This window comes from Ananas comosus, linkage group 10 (assembly GCF_001540865.1).
Source record: "Ananas comosus cultivar F153 linkage group 10, ASM154086v1, whole genome shotgun sequence".
Lineage (NCBI taxonomy): Eukaryota > Viridiplantae > Streptophyta > Magnoliopsida > Poales > Bromeliaceae > Ananas > Ananas comosus.
In genome coordinates, this window is record NC_033630.1 from 2,415,795 (window position 1) to 2,437,694 (window position 21,900).

The 21,900-nt window shown below is 33.3% G+C and overlaps 1 protein-coding gene and 1 long non-coding RNA gene across 4 annotated transcripts; one reads left to right on the forward strand and one right to left on the reverse strand.

The window, feature by feature from the left end:
* LOC109716480 (potassium channel KAT3-like) lies at positions 359 to 5,282 on the reverse strand. 2 transcript variants are annotated; one of them, XM_020241957.1, is made up of 11 exons: positions 4,921 to 5,282; positions 4,601 to 4,816; positions 4,356 to 4,511; positions 4,217 to 4,274; positions 3,679 to 3,996; positions 2,258 to 2,497; positions 2,059 to 2,157; positions 1,917 to 1,949; positions 1,650 to 1,835; positions 930 to 1,548; positions 359 to 758 (listed from the first exon to the last, which is right to left on the reverse strand). In XM_020241957.1, the coding sequence occupies exons 1-11, from the start codon at positions 5,091 to 5,093 to the stop codon at positions 646 to 648; spliced, it is 2,211 nt and encodes a 736-aa protein (XP_020097546.1). In that variant the 5' UTR covers positions 5,094 to 5,282; the 3' UTR covers positions 359 to 645. The 2 variants fall into 2 exon arrangements, with proteins under 2 accessions (XP_020097546.1, XP_020097547.1); XM_020241958.1 differs by lacking the exon at positions 4,921 to 5,282 and having other exon boundaries at positions 4,356 to 4,525; positions 4,601 to 4,675.
* LOC109716481 lies at positions 5,751 to 8,444 on the forward strand. Of its 2 annotated transcripts, XR_002217934.1 has the most exons (5): positions 5,751 to 6,239; positions 6,348 to 6,741; positions 6,821 to 6,972; positions 7,178 to 7,884; positions 7,959 to 8,444. It is a non-coding gene; the product is annotated as an uncharacterized LOC109716481 (long non-coding RNA). The 2 variants fall into 2 exon arrangements; XR_002217933.1 differs by having other exon boundaries at positions 5,751 to 6,741.

Here is a 21,900-nt window from a genome sequence, read left to right on the forward strand (position 1 = left end):
CTCTGCCTTATCACTCTCCTCTCTTCCAGTTTAGCTTTTCCTTTTTCTAATACCTTGTTATTGTCCATGCAAGATAATACATTAGATAATAATTGTGCAAATAAGCGATCTTTTCACAGGCATAATCTCCTGTGGTAACCTGATACTGTCGAACAATCATTTGTTTTTTTAAAAAAATATTTTACATTCAACATGTATTGGAGGACACTGAATTTCATCTGTGTCAAACAGCCTATTGTATTCCTTATTTGGTGATTGGGTTGTGGTTTTGAATCAGAGTGATTCTGAAGAGAGGGACTTGATGGTGGGTGGGAGCATAAGCTCTGAGTATGTAAACGATGTTACAAGAAACACTATGTTGCATACATCAGATATTCTCGCATTTCATCTTTTAGAACCAAGGAAGAAATCAACCAACTGTATTCATACAAAAAGCTCATAGGGGACTGACTGTGTACCATTGCTTAGCCGAAATGTAAATATCTAGTGCTAGCGTAAATGCTAGAGTCGAGTGCGAGAATCAACTGAAAAGAATACGATGCTTTCTCTTATCACTCGTCGTGCGTTACTCGAAGATTACATTATTCTTGTTCTCTTTGTGCTGTAAAGGGTGAGCTTTCTATATTGCCTAGGTCAGAATCATATTCATGTCTCCAGGAAAAACAAATGGTCCCCGTCATGAATCACTGTAATATCGTCTATTTCTGCGTACTCTTGATTGACCACTGTAATTGGATAATAGCCAGGAAACTTCTGCCCTGCAATGTTGCAACATACAGAAATAGCAGTAAGGCCATGTAGGAATAATTCAGTTCGTGGAAATAAATGCCCTTTAAAAGCTTGTTTTAGGTTTAGGATTTAGAGTGTCGACTGAACCTAATTTTTGTAGATTTTCTTGTCAAATATTCTTGTGATGAAAGAACACTTACTAGCAGTCGTAAAAAGCTCCTCAAGGGAACCAGGTAGATTTATTAGTTTTCCATTCCTTATTCTTGAACTTTTCGGCTGTTGAGGATGCATATGAATGGTAACTCTTTTGTTGGTTGATTTCGCATTGTTGTTGTCAACCAAGTATCTGCCGCTTGATGAACGTGTATCTGTTGTTATCTCAGAAAACCTAGAGTGCGCGATCACTTGGCTTCTCTCCCAATCACCTTTATCTGTATTACTTTTTCCAATGATTTTCATTGGTATTTCAATTAGATGGTCTTCTACAAATTCTGCCCTGTTTCTGTTACTCGACAAATGTAGATGGTTGTCTTCCTTTGCTTGTTTGTCCATGTATGCCCCTCCTTCAGGCAAAACAGTGACTATATTGAATTGATCCTTTTGGACAGGCCTATAAAGGGCTGTTCTGCCATCTGCATTTGTTGAATTTGCATCACTTCCACACCTTGGAAATCCATTAATTGCACTTATTTCATGATTTTCTGCTTCTGATGTCAACATCAGCTGTGTTTGAACCCGATTTCCGTCAAATGGTGGGGTGGAAAATTCCGAATCATTCTGCTGCACTCTAGCAGATGGGCTTTCATGCAGCTTCAGCTTCTGTAAAACGTTTTCAGAAGCATAAATTCCTATTCTGCCAAAATGAGAACATTATTATGCAATTCGTTGGTGTAACTAGAAAAGATAAATAGTAACTATACCTGGAAAAGGTTCTTCATTACAATTGTCCCGTCTTCTATATTTTCTCGAATAATGTTCGTGACTGTATTTTTGCTTAGTCTCAATAGTTGTGAAATTTCAGTCGTACGATAAGTAAAGGATTGTGGCCTGTTTAAGAGAACCCCTGTCTCTCCAAATATGTCCCCAGCAGCTACTTTTCCAAGAACCTGAATGATGCAAGCAATCCAGATGTCAGTTTATGTATCTCACCTATTTATTAGTTTGTTTATGTGAAGGAAAACTCGTACTTGTTCGATCCCATCGATGCTTGCTCTCAATTCCTGCAAAATAAGACAATAAGCATTAAAATTGATGGTGAAATATATATATATATATATATAATCTTAAGTCGAGAATAAAGATTAGCATAAAGAAGATGGTTATACTAACCACTGTTCCTGATACCAATATGTAAATGTCTGATGGAGCTTCATTCTGAAGAATTACATCTTCTTTAGGAGGAAAATACTCGGCCTGCATTTCTGTAACCTATTTTTGGTGCAAAATTATTACCATATGAGTGCTGTTTGTAAGGTTTATGCTATGGATAGTGCGTTTGCAACATGTGTTTAAATTCAGGATGCTATACCAGTTGAAAAATGAAATTAGAGGAAACTCCTTGGAAAAGATAGACTTTCTGTACGACGGGGAAGAACAAGTGGTATGCTATGCTTGACCGAATTCCTTTGGGTAGACCGGTCAAGGTTTCGTGTTGTTTGAGGCCATCTGTCTTGAACCTTAGGCATATGTGGAATAACATTTGATCTTTTATGTGTTCTGTTAGCTTATTCCGTGCGGCGAATTCAGAAGCAGCCTGGATTGCATCCCTCTACAGCATTTAAGAAAGGAAGTTAATAACGTGACGGGGAGAAAGTAAAATAATAATGTTGCATATTTGAATGTCAAATGGGCTAGGTGGCCCGTGGGCTGGCCCAGCCGAAAACGAGCGGGGACATGCTGGGCTGCTCCTTGTTGGGTTATGGTCTAGCATGGCCTATGTCCACAGTCTGCAGCCTGACCGGGCACAGTCCGATACTTATTTTTTTATTTTTTTTCTTTTTACAAATATGATTATAATTATTTAAATTATAATTTTTTTAATAAAACTTATATAAAAGTTATCTAATACGAATAACTATATACATTTTATAATATACTAATGTTCAAAAAATGTAAAAAATTAAAATTAAAAAATTTAAAAGATGTTTAAAAAAAAACATGCTACATTGGGCCCCGCTCTTGGTCCAACTTCCCACAGGGGCTGGGCCAACCCCACCAAATGAGTTCATATTAATTTGAAACTTTTTCTAGTTGGTCCATATACATATTTATACAAATACATATACATACATATATATACATATGCATATGCATATACATACATACATATGTTGATATATATGTATGTGTGTGTGCGTGTGTGTATCCATAGTCCGGCTGGGGTGCTTCTAATAGCACCAAATACTTGGTGCTATCAAGTTTTCCGCCGTTAGATTTACTCTTTTGACCATTTTCATTTGTTAGATTATACTATTCAACCAACCATCCACTTAATCCTAGGAGACTACTATTATCCAACCACACATCCCTTCATCCAAGGGCCCAAAACTTGATAGCACCAATGACTTGGTGCTATTAGAAGCATTGCAGCCTAATTCTATATATATATATATATATATATATATATATATATATATATATATACTAAGGAGTTTGAAAGGCTACCTCAAATTAGAACTAAATGCTCTTCCTTTTCTTTCTGTGTAATAGGCCAATTTGGAGACCCATTGCATGTAATATTCAGTGAATTCAAGTGAATTATTCGGCATATATATTTGTTTATTTCCCTTGGGTAACAGGTAATACAGGGCATATTTATTGACATGTACAAGGGACTAAAAAAATTTTCTTCCTGATTTAGTTTGTCATAGGGTAAGACTAAAGAGTGCATATAAATTGAAATTTTGATAACTGAGATTTTCTTGAAACAGGGGGAAGAGCAAAACTTACGAAATTTCTGGTGCGGCTTGTTCCATGGACAACAAGGTTCGTCATATTGCCAATGAGGTATGCTGTTAAGCCCAAATTAAATAGCATGTAAAAGATGTCAAACAGCATTTCTCTTGGATTCTCAGCATGTAAGTCGCCGTAACCAGTCGTCGTCAAAGTCGTAATAGACCAGTAAATTGCAGTGACATATGTGATCCACAGACTTTCTGATTTGAAGTTTGGCATTACTGCACCTATCCATGTTCTCTGTGGATCAGGGTATCTATCGGCAAGTAAGTAGTAGAAGCAGCCAGCACAGTGTACGGCAAAAAGAGTAACCTGCAGTTTAGTTAGCACATTTGTATGCATTATGGACTAATTGGCTGTTTGGTTTAGCTTTCCAGAACTGATTCTCCACTTACAAAAGCAGCCATTGGCATTTGGCAAGTAAGTGTCTGGAGCTTTTTTTTGTGGCATGAAGCTGAAATGAGCTTTCATGTCCTAAACTTTGATTGCATCTGTGATAAAAAGGGCATAAGGAAAACGCTTGAAGGCTTACCATAACAAGTTTTGTGCATCGAGTCCAGAAATAGTTGAACCGGATATCCTTCTCGAGCCTAATGAAGTAGAGCTGGAATAGTGAGTATATCCATCTTTTATGGTTGTCCTATTTTGAAGAAGCTGGAAAAGATTCAGACCTTGCGAATAAGGAACTGACTCGACGAAGACGCCAAAGTCTAAGCATGTTGAGTATCTTAAAGGCAAGGCCGTCTTCATGAGTTCTAAACAGGAGGCTAATTGGTTGAAATGGAGCTGTCGAACAGACATCAAAGATGAACCAGGAGGACAGGTACCTGTGGCTTATATCCTGTTAGCATCATTCACATAGCTTGAGTTTTTCTAATTCACTTTTACAATTGAAATTAGTACATTGGATACGAACCTGGAGGCTATTCTCTTTGGATTATCCACTAAAAGATATGATTTGCGATCTAGATAAGCCACAAAGAAAGTGAGGACAATATCAACCGCGAAGAAGATATTTACAATGTTCTCAACTACGAAAAGTTTGTGTGCCAAGTGCCTCAGAAATGCTAGTTCGAATGGGCAGATCCATGCGGAATAAATAACTAGGACGATCAGGAACATCTCCCAGGCTCTGAGGAGGCACATAAGAAAAGGTAAAGGTGGATTGCTGTATCTGAATTTTCCAAACTGTATCTTAATATCAGAAATATAAGAGGCACAAGGAAGTGATTTTACCTATAACGAGGATCATAAGGAGAAATGATGAACTTTCTCAGCTTGATTGATTGGTTTATTGTTGCTCCAAGAGATGGCAGTAGGTCGCCAGAGAAGTCGTTGCTTTTGTTTTCCATTGGGAACCCGTCGACACAGAAACATTCTAAATAGGATCTTGCCCAAGTGAGGGTCATGTTTGCGTTTCTATGTTTTCCAGAGCTTTGTTCCTATGTAAGGGGAGGTGTAGTGGCTATATATACACACACACACATAATCGGTTGAGGCTGTCTATGATTGAAGTCAACTGGATTGGATGGGCTTGTTAGTGGGTCAGAATGAAGGAAAAGAAGATTGAAGGAAAACAAGAGAAGGTTTAGGTTTGGATTCTATGAGAATACTATTAATAAAATAACAATGCCCATGTGTTTGCTGTGGGCTTATTTGGAGTGATGCACACCGTTATGTTATTTATGAAGTTGTATTTTATGAAAAGAGAATTCATGAAGAAGTAGTTGGAACTTCATTAGTTCATGGTTTTGCTAATTTTGAAGACTATTACAGAAAAGTTGAGAACATAGTTCATTTATCAGCTTTGTCTATATTTAAGGGTTTTGAGCAAAGGCTATCTTCAATAAACACACATGAAAGTTATCATGACCTGAAAATCATGTGATAGCTGGTAGTTTCCTACTTTTGTTGCTGTAAAAGTTCTTTCCTGCAGTTATCCATCGTAATAGGAGAGACGTGTGGTTCAGATAATTGCGATGGCCAGAAAAATTTCTGGTATTGAGTGAATGATCATGATAAAACCTCTTTCGTCCTTAACTTCTTATTAATCTTTACTTCTATATTTTTCTCTCTATATCTGAACTGATAAGTCATGGATTAAAAAAAAAGATTTCCATTTGATAGCAGCACCATGAAGAGGTTAATTCAGGATGTGACAGATGTTTTTTGTATATCATGTCATTTGAGAAAATGTTGGTACAGTCTTGCACAATCTCAGTGTTAGCACGTGAATTCAACTCAGCTTAATAGTAGTATGGGCCCCTGTAGAAGCATCTTATGCACAAGACCGCAACATCTGGATTAGTTGAGAAAGTGGCTCGCATTATCACAAACCAATTCAGTGGTCGGGAACACTTGCAATGCCACAAACGGAAGCAGTTGGCTCCACGAATATTCTGGAATTTTCTCTACATACGTTCTTGAGGGCTTCATTCACGTGAGGTTGGCATCGCAGCATCGATTCCCATGTGTAGTAATTGGGTTTGAATAAAATACAGGAAGTTAAGCGTCAAGCAGCTTTTCTCTCTTTCGTGTCCACACTGCCCATGATGGTAGATTTATGTCAGCCGGTGTAAAGTTTAATAAATTCATCTGAAATATCTTGGTTAAGTCCCGTTGCGGCATTTGTGGATTGAAGTTGCCATTTTTTATTCCCACAGGTTGCTCCTCAAAGCTCAAATCCTCGCGTAACTCTAATGGAGTGGAGTCCAACACATGAGCTGGATCAAAACATAGATGGTTTTCAATTTCTGGCCAAGAAATCACTGCATCTATCTTCCAACTGGGACCACTTTCTTTGGGATTAAGGGCCAGATATATCGATTATTATATCAGTGATTACGGAAGTTTCCTCTCTTGTTCGTTGTTCCGTGCCGTTTTCAATGGTTCTGATTCTATTCACTGTATGGTTAGTTCACCCCCCGGTTTAGACATTTCATATCCTTTCATCCCCCTCCCATCTAGATCAACCGGTATCAAACAATACAAATTGGACCATTCTGGTAGGCTACAACTTTTTATGGCCATGTGATAGTGGGTATGAATGCTCTCCTGGTACGATTTTTCGCTTTGAGCTGTATTATTGTTATTGCTACTATTATTATTTCCACTGACCACTAATTGTCTATTTCAGAAAGATGTTCAAAATAAATTTGATTACCTCCTGCCAAAGATTGTTTAATTCATGTCGCAAGCAGTTCCTGCTCTCTATAACGACATGATACCCAGCTTCAAAAAGAGAAAGTATTGTGGAAGGGCTCATGCAATGTCCGTCTTTCTCATCAGGTTTGAACCTATTCTCTTTCTAATTAGTAGATATCAATTTGTTTATTCAAAGCTAAGATCTTTCAGAGTCACAAAGCTTAATATATATATATATATATATATATATATATATATATATATATATATATATATATATATATATATATATTATTGCTTGTATTTGGACCACTTACAGAGAATCTAGTATCTTCCTGCTGCTGCACAGGGTTCTTGGAAGGAGCCATTGAAATTATCCATCTATTTCAAAGAATAAAAAAGTCACATGGCTCTTCGAAGCCAGGATCGTTTGTTTACGCCTAATGTGGACTGAATGGCAAAGTTGTGCACTTTGCCATTTCCAGTAACCCTATTGAAGGCCTCGGTCGACGTCAACTGAGGTCCCCCTCTATCTTCAAATGGGCGATCAAAGTCTTTATTGCAGGCTTCACCCCACCATGCGAATCCTGACTTCTAAGAGTGGTCCTCCATCTCAGAATAGATCGAAAACATCTCTCCTCTTGTCATTTATATTGTCATTACTCCAACCTTGTAGATTCCTTCGCATCTTCTATCAACCTATCAACTTCTATAGCAATTGGCAAGGGCAGTACCATGTGGGTAGCCATCGCCCATCGTAATGTACTACCGGATAAGGCCCCCTTTGAAAACTTAAATGATGCGAAGCTTCACCTCTGGAGTCTCGGTCTGATTAGGGGCGTACTAACAAAATAAAGTTGAAGGCTCAGTCTCCATAATTCATCTTAGTAAATTGTGGCATAAAGTGGAACTTATTCGTGATCACGAAACAATTGAAATGATGAGTGACCGTGGTTGAGTCTTCAATCTACATATTGACGGCATGTCCGAATTGGATAAGATTGCTTTGGCCTTCCACTTGTGGATCGATGTGTGCTCTGAAGCTCTGGAGCCAAGGTAAAATATTGAACACTTTTCATTTCTTTTTTTATTTTCTTGTCTTTTTATTTTGTTTCTTTTTGGTGTTTTAGGTGTTGATGTGGGGTGTGCTGAATGTGCCAAGGAGCATGTGATGTTGCTAGGGTGCAAACAAATGAAAAGATGTGAGCCATTTCAACTGGTGAGATTGGGTATGCAGGGGCCTCATTTTGCTTTTGTGTGGCCAACATAGCAATAGTACTTACCTGCACCCAAAACAACCTGCACCCAAAACAAATTCTATTATGACTTGAATTGGAGAAACGTAGCATTCGCCAATTCAAACTTCAATTAGAATAACAATAATACCAATGATCTAATCAAAGAAAAACGTCGGAAACAAACAAAGTATTGCAAACTTCTTCCTAATTATTGATGCGCCATTATTCCATGCACGGCTTTTCTGAACTGATATAACAAGAGGTATTGTCTCGGTCATGTGATATTTCCTTTACAATACGAGGGAAGAGAAAATTATATGTAAAAGAATAATGGTGAAATTATTCTTAAATGAAATAGATGGACTAAACTTGTGGGCATATCTTCGAGAGCGTTGGCTATGAAGAATGAGCTTGTTTTCTATTCGTAATATTGCTTTAGAAGAGAAAAGGAGAAATCGTTGCGTACATATGGTGTATATTATACCACATTTTATATCTATATCTAGTAACATACTTGTATGTAATATTTGATGAACAGTAATTTGTAATATAAACAACTGTTTCTAGCGCAAGTGGTAAAAGTGCAAGTGGTAAAAGACTTAATAGATGGTATCTGAGATTCCAGTTTGAAATATAATTATTTTACATTTCCAACTAAGTTTATTTTTTAAAAAAATAAACGAAACGAGTAACATATCACTTTCTCTTTTAAAAAAAAAATTTGTGATATAAAATATTTAAGTAACTTTTTTGTAATGAAATATATATATATATATATATATATATATATATATATATATATTATAGTCGGTGTACACTGTGCACAGGGTTCGTCCAAAGTTTGACACGGACATGTGGTCTTATATGATTCGTTCACACCTTCATGGAGGAAAAGTAGGAGGTGGAAAAGGAGCACGTGTCGAGGGGCCTTTATGTTCCGTGGACTGAGTGTGCGTGCGCGCGTGCGTAATTTTGCTCTACGAGGTAGAATTGAAATAAGGTAAATTGTACTGGATGGTACTCGTACTATCTTTGTATTGCAACCTGGTCCCTGTACCTCTGGTTTTTTTTCCCTAGAACTAGAATTGGACTTATATGATGCACTTTCGCCGTCGAATATGAAGAAAATATTGAATTTTTTATTATAAAATAACTTTTTAATAATGTAAACATTGTTCGGAAGGAACAAAATAGACTTTTTAAAAAATTAATCATAATTTTTTCAACATAAAGAACTACTATAAGTACAGTATACATTAAAGTTCGACGACTAAATTAGCAATATCAAGATAGTACAGGGATTATCCATATATTTTGCTCACTGGAAAAATTATTAAGTTATTCAAGGTAGGTATTGTTTGAATAAATATAAAGGGAATTTGAGCACATGCCCTGCGTTTCTGTAAACCTTTTGCGGTCCTGCTGATGGCGGAAAGTGGTCACGCAAATTAAAGCATGATATATGCATGTAACGCATGGTCACCAAGCTCATTAATGTCACCCAAAGCGAACTTTTGACCTTATATTAAGATAATAATGGTAATTGGCGTGGGAAGGGTAATGCGAATAAATTAATATTTATATATTTGCAAAATTGCAAGGCTTTTCTCTCGTACTATATTGTTTTATTACGTGTTATCCTATTTTACCTTTCGTTCTTGGTACACTAAAGTAGAACTATTATACATTTGGCATAAAGCAAAGGCCTAGAAAATTCGACCTAGGTCGATCTTGTTAACTTAAATGAAATAATTATTATATTCTAAAAGTTTAAGCTTACACGGAACGGGAACGGGAACGGTGTTTTAAATAATTTTATATTTAGCACTCTCGATATTTTTTGCCGAGTCCATGGCGTGGACTTGAATTAAATAGAAGAAAATTAATAACGCTCCTCTAGCTCTGTTACTATGTTAAATTAAATTAGATGATCATTTTACTTTAAAATTTAAATTTATAGAGAACGGTATTTTAAATATTTTTATATTTACAAGCATAATCGGTCGGATCGTAACCGAGCACCCAATTAAACTGGTTCCGTTCAACCTATAGAACCGGATCGGTTTAAAATTTGTTTTGTCCCGTTTAGATCGGCGATTCAACTAGTGGGCCGATGAACCAGTCCGGCTTGATAAGAATCGGTCAGGTTTCTCTTTATTTTAAAATTTAATAATTAATTAGAAATGTACATTAATTTTTTCAACGATCTTGCATTTTGAGTATATTTTAAATATATATAATATAATAATATATTTAAATAATGTAAAACACTATATTTAGAATATATTTTCATTATATATAGTATGAAAAAAAAATTAAGTATTTATAACGTCACGGATAACATCGTCTGAAAAAGATCAATACAAAGAAGTCAAATTAGTATTGGAAAAGAGCGCGATTTTATTCTCATTCCGATTCGGATTCTGATTCCATTTTTTTTTATTTCTGATTCCAAATGCAACACGTGCCAACATCCATACTAGACGTACAATTCGTTGCCGACTACGTGTTCGTGAAATGTTTTGAGTCGTGAGGGGCCTCACTCGTGCGTCGCATTCTTCGATTGCGTGGTGTTTTCCGACGTGTCTGATGCTCGATCAATCTTAACCTTTCTCACTCCTTCGGTGAGTAGGATGAGAGGGCTAGAAATTCTCTCTCTCCATCATAAAGCGGGGAGAACCTTTGATTAGGATTTTTTTTTTTAGACAATCCGCTATCGCTAGCGCAAGTGATAAAGAGATTAGTGGTTGATACTCGAGATCCCAAATTCGAATTCTAATTTATTCATATTTTTAGCTAAATTTATTTCTAAGAAAATAAATAAAGCGGATAGCATGTCACCTTTCTCTCTCTTAAAAAAAAAGCTTAATTATCTAAACCATGAATCACTGCGATACTTTAAGTTCAAAATTTAAATATATTATTTATTTTTATAAATTTAGTCAGTATATTTTATGTAATTTTCGGAACTATAAACATTTAAAGTCAAAGTAATATTGGATTACTCAAATCAAACAATTAAAAGATGTTGAAAGTTTGGATTGCTTATTCAAAATGGTCTAGAGTTTCTTTTTATTCGGACCTTGCAAAACAGAATATATGCTTGATATTTTTTTTCTTCTCTTTTTGGCTTTTATGTCAATCCTTTTGACATCGACTAGCCTTCGTGGCAACATTTTTCAAATAATTTTTATGTTGTCATCGATTCCACGGTGCAAGTAAAATATGGTAATTTCAGACATGATATGAAAATACGGGCCAAACATGATTAGAGATGGCCTAAAATTACTATAAAAACACCCAAATATTGACTTAACACAAATCCCTTTAATTAAAAAATAATACCGTATGATATGATATGATATGACATAAGTAGAAAAACATGTTAAGATTTTGAGTATTTATAGTTTTAGTACTTTTAGCGTGTTTTGTACATTTTGATGACTAATTAATACGATTATAAGTTTATGTTGATATGTGGGGATAATTCTTATGAAAGGTTATTTTTGTTCAATCTAAATGTACTCTATTTTAACATCTTACTTCATGCGTGCAAGCATAAAACTATTGTGTTAGAATAAAATGAGATTTATACCAAATTTTGATACCATGGTAAAAGGTTTCTACTATTCTAAAAACTTAAGCTAGTAGATAAAAAACGTTTACATATTGTGAAACAGCCGTTGTACTCTAAAAGGTTAAGCTGTTAGATAACGGTGTTTAAACATTTTTATATTTAACACTCTCCCTCACGTCTGGGCTCGAGATTTTTTAGTCGGCCCATGACGTGGGCTTGATAAATAGGAGGAAATTAATTATACTAGGGGTCTGACATGATTTGAACTCAGGACCTTTTGCTCTGATACCATGTGAAACAACCGTTGTACTCTAAAAGCTTAAGCTGTTAGAAAACGGTGTTTAAACATTTTTATATTTAACACATATTATATACAAATCAGATTTTTTTTTTTTTTTTTAGTTTAATACGAGACAAATATATATCCTTAACAAGAACTGTGAGAAAATTCAAGAAACACTAATAAAACAATGAAGATAGGGAATCCGCGTGCTACGTAGCAATGAGATACAGGGAACTTGTCATTGTTGGAAACTGAGAGTTGAATCCAAACTCTTTTAGGGATAGATGATGACAAGTCGTTGTTGGAGACTTAGTTTGGAAATAGAGAGGGGGGGAGGGGGATGAAGCAAAGCAACTAAAAAAAATAAAATATCTTTGTTGGACTTTTTCGGGCTCCACTATTTATGAGATGTAGTTTTCAAAGGACAGGTCAAAAGTGCAGCATCTAGGGGGAGGTCCCTGGACTTTTTAGCCAAATCCAGTAGGTTGGGGCTCAACAAATTGGTTTAGGTGACCATGTGCTCAAAAGTTGTCCTACATGGTTCATAAAATTTTGGATTTATTGAATCATTCACTGCGGATCTCGACGTTGGGGGTAGGTTTGCAGCTTTTGCCTTGTATGCATTGCAACCTACAAAACTTTTATGTAGGTTATTAGTTTGGTAGGTTTACGTAATGTAGTTGAGCCGATTTTCTGTAACCATAAACTGCTAGGTCGGTTGACCAGCATCTTTTATTTCAGAAGTATTGCAGTTATGAATGATAAGTGCGTGCGTACGTAAATGTTTGTGGGCCTTTTGTTCGGAACGTATTTTAGTCATGAACATAAGAGCATGCATGGATGCCTATGGACTTAGTCAAACCAAAAAAGAGAAGATAAAATGTACTGAAACTCTCACAACTTCAATTTTATTTTTTTGTAATTAACTAGAAGGTCAAATTAGAAATGGGTGTTGATAGAAAAGATTAAGTTGAAGGACTTAATTCATAATGACGTATACTTGTGGAAGCACGAGTAATTTTTCCGTTTTACCAAAATAAAAGAAGGAAGAAAGAAGAAGAAATAAAGTACCTTCCGTTTATATCTAGACTCCTATAATTATTTTTTCACAAAATGTTTATTTAAACATTATGATATTTTGATATATTTCCTGTTACTTTGTAATACTCCTGTTTATATCTGGACTAAAGGCTTCTAATTGAGCTTTGTTTGATTACGCATCACATGGGGCTTGTAAAATTTAAACCTATGGACCGTTCATGTATAACACAGTTAGCTAAAGACTTAATAGTTAATATTCGAGATTATAAGTTTAAAGTTTTGTTTTTTACATTTCTAAACCCTAAACTCTAAATGAACAAAGTAGTTTGCTATTTTTCTCTGAAAAAATAAAATAAAATCAGCATTCGATCCTAAGATAACTTCAGGAAATAATTAGACTATGCCTACGTGCTTTAATCTCCAGAAAAAAAAAGAAAGAAAGAAAAGGATGTAGCTTGCTCCAGGATTTGTTCGACAAATTTTACGAGACTATGATGACGGGCCAAGGTTTGGGAAATAATTTTTATAAACATTGGCCCCTCGAAGATAGGCCTAATTAAAAACCAGTCCATTTACAAATTAGTCCCGGTCCATTCTGAGTCTACCCAAAAAGCCCAACAAGCACAAGGGTTTTTTTTTCAGGAGTCCCATTTTTCTGGCCCATTCGGTATTGAGGACGGTCTAATATTATTAGAGCCCATTTGGTATCGAGACTTATCGAACATTATTAGACAAAACAGAATTAAAACAACAATATATATTGATACATTTCTCTAATTTTTTTTTTTTTTTTTTTTTTTTTTTACAGGATGATATAAAATATATCGTAATTGATTGTTGCGATACACGTAATGTAATATTACTTATGAAAACAAATTGATATTTTTCTATCTTTTTTCACCTGCTCATAGCACAATATTCCCTTGAAATCGTAAGCAGAGCAATAGACAAAAAAATGAGTTGGGACAAAAACATGTAAATTAAGATATGATTCTCTATTTCTCAATTTGGGACTGCAGAGGAATTTATACTTTAACCCAACTACTGCGATTCTCATGATAACTTAGTTCTTATGAAAACAAGTAGATTATTTTTGTAACTTACTTTTCTATACGTATAATACTTACTTTTCACTTTCTGTAACCTCAAAAAATAGCCTAAACTTCAGAGGAAAAAGTAGTAACATAGAGGTTCTATTTTTGTTGCATAGAGAAGCACTAAAATGAATCCAATAAACACAACATTTTTAGCTTTTTTTTTTTTTTTTTTCCTTTTTTTTTTTTTGCTTTTTTCAATAGCAGTGCTCAAACAGATACAACGAGCCAGATTAATTAGGTATGGGAGATTAATAGATTTTTTGATTAAAATATTCTGTTTAACAATGATTATGTTAAACATCAACTCAACTCATTGAGAAACCAATAATTGAAATTGGCGTGTGCGTAGTACGTAAATCAACTCATAAGCCCACACTGTGTCCACATATAAATTGAAAATAAGCAAAAACTAATAAATTAAGTTGAAGCCCACCAAAACCACATTAAAAAAAAAAAGAAACTCAAAGTTTGAATATACTGATTATTAATTTTGTACGAATGAAGTAATGATTGGTTTTTAATCAGACCCAGTCGCAATCAACAGGGAGGTGTTATCCAAATCAAAATTGCTTTTATAATGCTGATGTTATTAGTGACATAATTCATCAGCTTAAGATTAGAGAAACGGTCACAATCTGTTTATAGTAATCAATCACTCATGCACGTAGCTAAACCAACATCACCAGTATATATCATCAAAGATTATTATTGGAGGTTGTGGTGAGTTTAAGTAGTAAGATCACAACATAGATACTATTTTTCGCAAATTAATATTGGAGGTTGCGGCGACTTATAATAGAAAGATAACAACAGGCCACAGGCCAAATTTGGAACTGTTTTTTTTTTTTAAAAAAAAAAAAGATTCATCCTCAAGTTGTTAATAATAGTGGTCACTAAAAATTATTCGTATGGCCTTTTACAGCTAGTATAGTTGGATAAGAAAATAAAGTATTTACGAAGGATTTACCGTCTACCAAAACTGTACATTTTACTTTATTATTCTTAGCACTAAATTGCATTCTTTTGGGCCCTCCAACTTTAAGGCTCGGGATATTTTTATTCCTCAAATTTTAATGTATTATAGTTTTTAATTTAAACTCTTTAAATTATTACAATTAAGTTTTATAGTCTAATTTAGGTTGACTGGATATTGATATTTCGCTAATGTAGTAGCTTACGTTATTGATTATAATAGTGCCCAATAATTAGCAATATATTAGAGACAGTGTTTAACCAACTAAGTTGAGTCGTGTGACTTGATTGTAATAATTTAACATAAGAATACCTGATACAAAATTTTATTTCCGAATGCCCGTAAGTAGGTGGCATTTCATCTGGGCTTGTTTGGTTTATCTACTATTAGACTTTTGAATCGAAATTAAATTTACTGATTTCAATAGTTTTTATTTATCTTACAGAAATCGAATTTTAATTCTCATATATTTCACTCTGGAATGAAAATGATCAAATTTATTTATAGTTTTGAATTCTAGATTGCCCATTTTAACGTAAGTCGCTTAAAACTGTTTCTCCCAAATCTCTCTCTTTCTTTTTTTCTTGATCATTCTTTTTTTTCTTAACCAAAACTTTTCTATAAAAATTCTAAATATTTAATTTTTTTTATTTCAATTTTTATTTATTATACGCATTCGTTATTTTATTTTTTATTTTCATTCTAATTATAAACAAAACGTCCCCGTAAAGTAACAGAATCTTGTACGAAAGGGAGTTCCAACGCATACATGGATGTTTCTTTTAAAAGTGTAATAGTACTTGGCACAATAAGGAGGGGCTGATGATACGGGCGTGCCAACCCATACCATGCATGGACATTTCATTTAAGGGTGCGTTTGTTTCGCGCTTTCTTTTTAAGATTTATAGTAATCTAATAGAAATAAAAAAAATATGACGGTGTTCGACTAAACGTACTAAATAATCTAGGTGGTAATATTAGATTTACTTAGAAATGAGATTCATCCCAAAATACTAATCTCATTCCTTTGAGGGAGGGTGGGTATCCTCATATTAATGAATTGGGATAATCATAATATGTTTAATTTCTTTCTTTCTCTCTATCCGCCACCTAGTTGGTATTATTTTTCTTTACACTCTAATCTCATATCTCTCTCTAAACTTTTTTTTTTTCTCTCTAAACTTCAACTCTTTTTCTCTCTCTAAACTAAGCTCTCTCTCCCCCTCTTTTTCTAAAATCTCAACTCTCTCACTCCCTTTAATCTCAACTCTATTTCTCTTCTTATTTCTTTAATTATGCTCTCTCTCTCTAACCTATGTTCTCTTTCTCTCTTTTTTTAAAAAGATGTTGAAATTTTTGGCGGCATTATCTAAAATTAATTAAAGAAATAAATAAATTAATTGTATATTTTTTGTAAACTTAAATAACATAACTAAATAATATAACCGTGCGAACCAAACACAGGAATGCTACATTCTTAGTAATAGGATGAATAAGAATAAGATTCTCGGACATCTTTTTATTGCTAGTAATCTTTCATAGTACGAACCAAACGCACCTTAAGGGTCATTTGATTGTATATAGTTGCAACTGTACTGCAACTATAACTATATATAAATACAAATTTGATATTTGATTTGATATATTTAATTTTAACTGCTGCAATAGCAACTAGCAATAGTAACTACTGGAGGAGATCCAATTATAGCAGTTGGAATTACGCTCAAATTGACCGCAGTTCCCACTGCAGCAATTGGAGAGAGTAAATTTAAGCAAAAAATAAACTTACCTTTCTAATTATTTTTTTAACAAAAAATATTTTTTCTTTTTTACATTAGAGGTAATCTCACCATCATATATATAAAATATTTTTAAACTGCAAGCAACCAAACAAATTATTTGTAATTGCAACGTTTTCTACTACATCCAACCAAATAGAATGCATGTAGTTGCAATTGCTACATTTCAATTGCATGTATCTCCAAATACATTGTATTTCTAATTACATCTAACCAAACGGTCTCTCACTACAACAAAAACGGTCTATAGTGTCACTTTTAAATGTCGGTATAAGTCAAAAAAAGTGCTACTAGCAAAATTACCAACACTTTTAAAAAGTGTTGCTATATATGAGGTCGCTAGGTATATAGTGACATTAAAGAGTGTTGCTATAATCTAAAAAAGTGCTGCTAATTTACCAACATTTATTTAAGCATTTAGCAACCGCTGGAACTCTACCTCGTTGGCTGCGGTGGCAGAGGAGGACGAGAGGAAGGGATCTACGTCTAGGATTTCAGTCAATTGAGTGAGGGGGGAAGGGGAAATAATAATTGATTTTTCTTTTCTTTTTCTTTTCTTTTTCTTTTCTGTTTATAATAGGGCCGAATGGACTAGGTGGGGTGGGTTGAGTAGAGTATCCTTTTATTTTAGTTGGATTGGACTTTATATTTAGGCATTAGTAGGTTTTTTTTTTTAAGTTTTGGCATAAATGTGACACTTACACAAAAGTGTCCCAAACATGTGTCCCTATAACCTAATTCTATTGTAGTGTCTCAGGAGTCGTTTGGTAATTAGATGTAGCTGTAAATACAGTGTAGTACTTAAAAATACATGCAGTTGAAAATACATCAGTTATAATTACACACAGTTTGTTTGATTTTATATAAATGCAACTGTTGTAGTTGCATTTTTTCTATTTGGCAATATAAAGTTGATTGTTGTATTTGTGAATCTCGTCACCTTCAAATAGAGTTGTGAGATTATCTTCACTATACATAAAATAATTGTATAACTTTATTAATCCTTTAAACTTACTATATATCCATAAATAAAGAATTGGATATATGTAATGTTTTTATATTTTTCAATAATTCTTCAACTTATCAATCGACACATTTAAAATTTTCAATATATTTAATTTTACTATGTAAATCCAACTTTACAAATTTAAATAATTCTCTCATTTTTTATCAAATTTAATAATTATAATTAATTAAAACTTATTAAATTAACATACACAATCATATTCTATAAAAAAATTTTAAAAAACTATTTTTTATATTTAAATAAAACTAATTTTAAAAAAAATTAATTTTTTTACACAAACCTTGTATTGGTAAAAACTTTTCTTAGTAGGAATTTATTACAAGTATATATATATATATATATATAATTGAGCTTCTATGCTTTTAAAAGTACCAAGACAATGGTGCTTGTAAATTTTTAGTCTTTGGATTAAGGAATGTGTGGTTAGGATGATATGGGCCCCCTAGGGTTAAGTACTTAAGTGAGTGGTTGGTTGAATAGTATAATCTAACGGGTGTAAATGGTCAACAGTCCAGATTTAACGGCTAAAAACCTACAAGCACGAAGTGGTTGGTCATTTTAAAAGCACCATAACCGGACTATATATATATAGAGTCCGGCTATGGTGCTTGTAAAAGCACAAGCACTTGGTGCTTTTAAATTTTTTTTACCATTAGATCTATATTTTTGATCATTTTTATCCGTTAGATTATACTATTTAACCAACCACCCATTCAACCCTAGGAGGCCCACATCATTCTAACCGCACATCCCTTAATCCAAGGGCCGAAAATATACAAGCACCAATGATTTGGTACTTTTAAAAGCATAGGAGCTCAATTATATATATATATATATATATATATATATATATATATATANATGTCGGACCCCTAGGGTTGAGTGAGTTGTTGGTTTAATAGTATAATCTAACGGGTGAAAATAGTCAAAGGGTTAAATCTAACGGCGGAAAACTTGATAGCGCCAAATGCATGGTGCTATCGATAGTATCCCAGCTGGACTCTATATATATATATATATATATATATAATTTAGTTTTCAAATACTTTTAATAATGTAGATCAGGTCTAACGGAGCCGATCATCGATTTGAAAGCTGCATCATTAAAAACAACTTGGTAGCACGGAGGCCAATTTCATAATTTTTCGACATCAATTACTAATCAAACAAGTAGTTTAAAAATGAACGGTTGAAAATAAAAATCTCATAAAACATGATAATAAAAGACTTGAATTCAATATCAGAGATACTGATCTTACTTTAAATAGTCAAAAGAATTTTCTATAAAAATTTCATCAGATTTGAATTGTTTTACACCGTTAAATTCACAAACGCATCACATCGACCATTAAAATTGTCAATTTTGAGACCTTTTGATCACCAGTCAAATGATGTCGAAAAATTATAAAATTTAGTTTCCAAATACTATTAATAGTGTAGATTAAGTCTAACGGAGCCGATCGTCAATTTGAAAGCTGCATCATTGAAAAGAACTTGGTAGTACGGAAACCTCCGTGCTATCGATAATATACCAGCCTAGCTATATATATATATATAATTTAGCTATTGATTTATTTATTATTGTTAATTTGTGTGTGATCCTAATTCTCACCAACTGCTGTAATTGAAACTACAGTCAATTTGGGTATAGTTCCAATTACAGTATTTTGATATTCTTACACAGTTGCAATTGCAATAATTAGACTCAACTGCACTAAATCAAATACAAAAATTAAAATTATATGTATTTTCAACTGTACTATAGTTGTAAATACGTGTAACGAAACGGACCCTTAGTATAGCAGTACTTGGTACCATAAGAAGAGACTGATGATGTGGGCATTCCAACTCATACCATGCATGGACATTTAATTAAGTGTATCTGTACGGTACAATACTACAATAAGAAGGGACTAAAGTTGAGACGTAAGTCTATAATATAAGAGTTGCATCATAGCATTTATGTCTAATTAATTATATATTAAAAAAATTGTGATAGGTGAACTTACGAAAAGCAATTTAATTGATTTAAGATATAAATATTATTCATGCAATTACTACATTTTAGACTTTTAGAAAGTCGAGAACGTAAGGCCTTTTTCCGTTCCAACTCATATAATGTAAAAACTAAAAAATTGGACAGTAAAGTTAAATACCAGATGTACGTTGGAGAAAATGCAAAATTTTATGTGAGTTTATTTACTCACTCATTAATTCATTATATATTTATTTTTTATTTTTTATCTAATATTATTTATTTATTTTTAATTATTCACTAATTAAGTTATTGACGTCATATCTTGAGGCCAACGTTTCGCACGGATTTCTCCTGGGACGGGACGCAAAGGTCTGTTGTTCATGTGACACATGAACATTGCATGAAAAAAAGGAGAGAAAAAAAATTTCTTCCCCTCCTTAAATTCTATTAAATTTATAATTCTTTTAACTATGTTCCTGATTTCTCTAATAGCTAGGTATAAAAAAAAACTCCATCAATCTCTTTTATGATTGTATTCGCTGAAAGAAAAATTTTCATCGTATTTTAAAATAATATTCTTAATTAATTCCATACGAACGACGAGATTGTATTTTTATTTTTAGTTTTTGAGAAATAGGTAGCACGCTACTCGCTTCGTTTATTTTATTTAGAAATAAACTTAGCTGGAAATATGAATCAACTAGAATTCGAACTTGGGTCTTGGGTACCAACCACCAAGCCCTTTGCCACTTACATTAGGGACAGTCGGTGACGAGATTGTATTTTAGGATAATACTGTGCACGCTTCCAAATGATTCATTGTTGGCTATTTTTTTTCAACAATTTCAGAATTTTCCATAACATTTTTCTTATGAATTAATTTTTTAATTATTTATTTCAAATTAGTTAAATAATTTAATTATAATTGAATTTTAGTATGATTATTTTCTAACACCAAGCAACAATTCTACTTGAATTAGAACACTATATGTGCAGAAATTTTAGAAAAATTTTAGGCTTGAATCCGCTGTCCCACTTTGAAACGTAACTGATCCAACCCTCACGTGTGGATCTTCCTTGATAAATAAGAGAAAGGAGAAGATGTCGTAAAGTTATACGCCTATTAATTCTTAGTAAGTATTATACCGGCCCTCCCTCCCTAACGCAAGTGAGAAAGGATTTGATGATTGGTATCTGAGGTTTTAAGTTCGAATCTTAGTTAATTTAAATTTCCAACAAAGTTTATTTTAAAATAAAATAAAAGAAACAAATAGTATGCTATCTATCTTTTAAAAAAAAAAATTCTTAGTAAATATCCTACAGTCCACACCAAGCAAAGAAAATCACTTTTGGAGATAAAAGCATGCCCTCCAAATAACATCTTAGCCTCTACAAATAGAATAAAGAGGGGTTTTGAAGAAGAGTTCTTAATCTATCAAGATAAAAAAAAATATACAAAATTTATTTAAATTTTGGATTATTTTAAATTATACATCAAAATTTTTAAAATATTATTTTACTACTCAATCTTTAAATATTATTTAAATTTATTTAATTCAAATCAGTTAAAAATATTGTCACCTTAATATTCATATTTATAAAATTAATATAAAATATATTAATTAAATCTGTAAAAAGAAATAAAATAAAGGACACCGCACTGCTGACGACACAGGCTTCGGCCCGTCGTCAGGCAGTCAGATTACGAGAAAATCCCCTTCAAAACTCCAATCAAAGCAAAATATAATCTACGGAAATGGGCAGCAGACGAAACGGCGGCGGAGAGACTTTAGCGGTCAAAAGTTATTATATGTCCATATATCTAGATAGAGAAATTTAGCATGTTTTTGAACCGGAAGAGTCTTATAATTGACCATATTAATTTATATCTTAGAAAATCATCCAAAAAATAAATTTTTTTAAGAAGAACATAACTACTTACTACCATCATTTTGACCGTATTTTCTAAGCAGATAGAGATATTAATTTCTACGCTGCTCTGTATAGAAAAAAGTCCGCCCACAATATAATTATGCTTTCCAATAGGCCAAAAAGTCTT

Bases quoted from the DNA above. Each gene is read 5' to 3' on its own strand.
- LOC109716480 (XM_020241957.1), bottom strand. From the start codon at position 5,093: ATGACCCTCACTTGGGCAAGATCCTATTTAGAATGTTTCTGTGTCGAC. The intron at 4,275-4,355 runs GTCTGAATCTTT...CTACTTCATTAG, and splicing joins GTCAGTTCCTTATTCGCAAG to GCTCGAGAAGGATATCCGGT. The intron at 2,158-2,257 runs GTATAGCATCCT...CACCAAAAATAG, and splicing joins CTAATTTCATTTTTCAACTG to GTTACAGAAATGCAGGCCGA.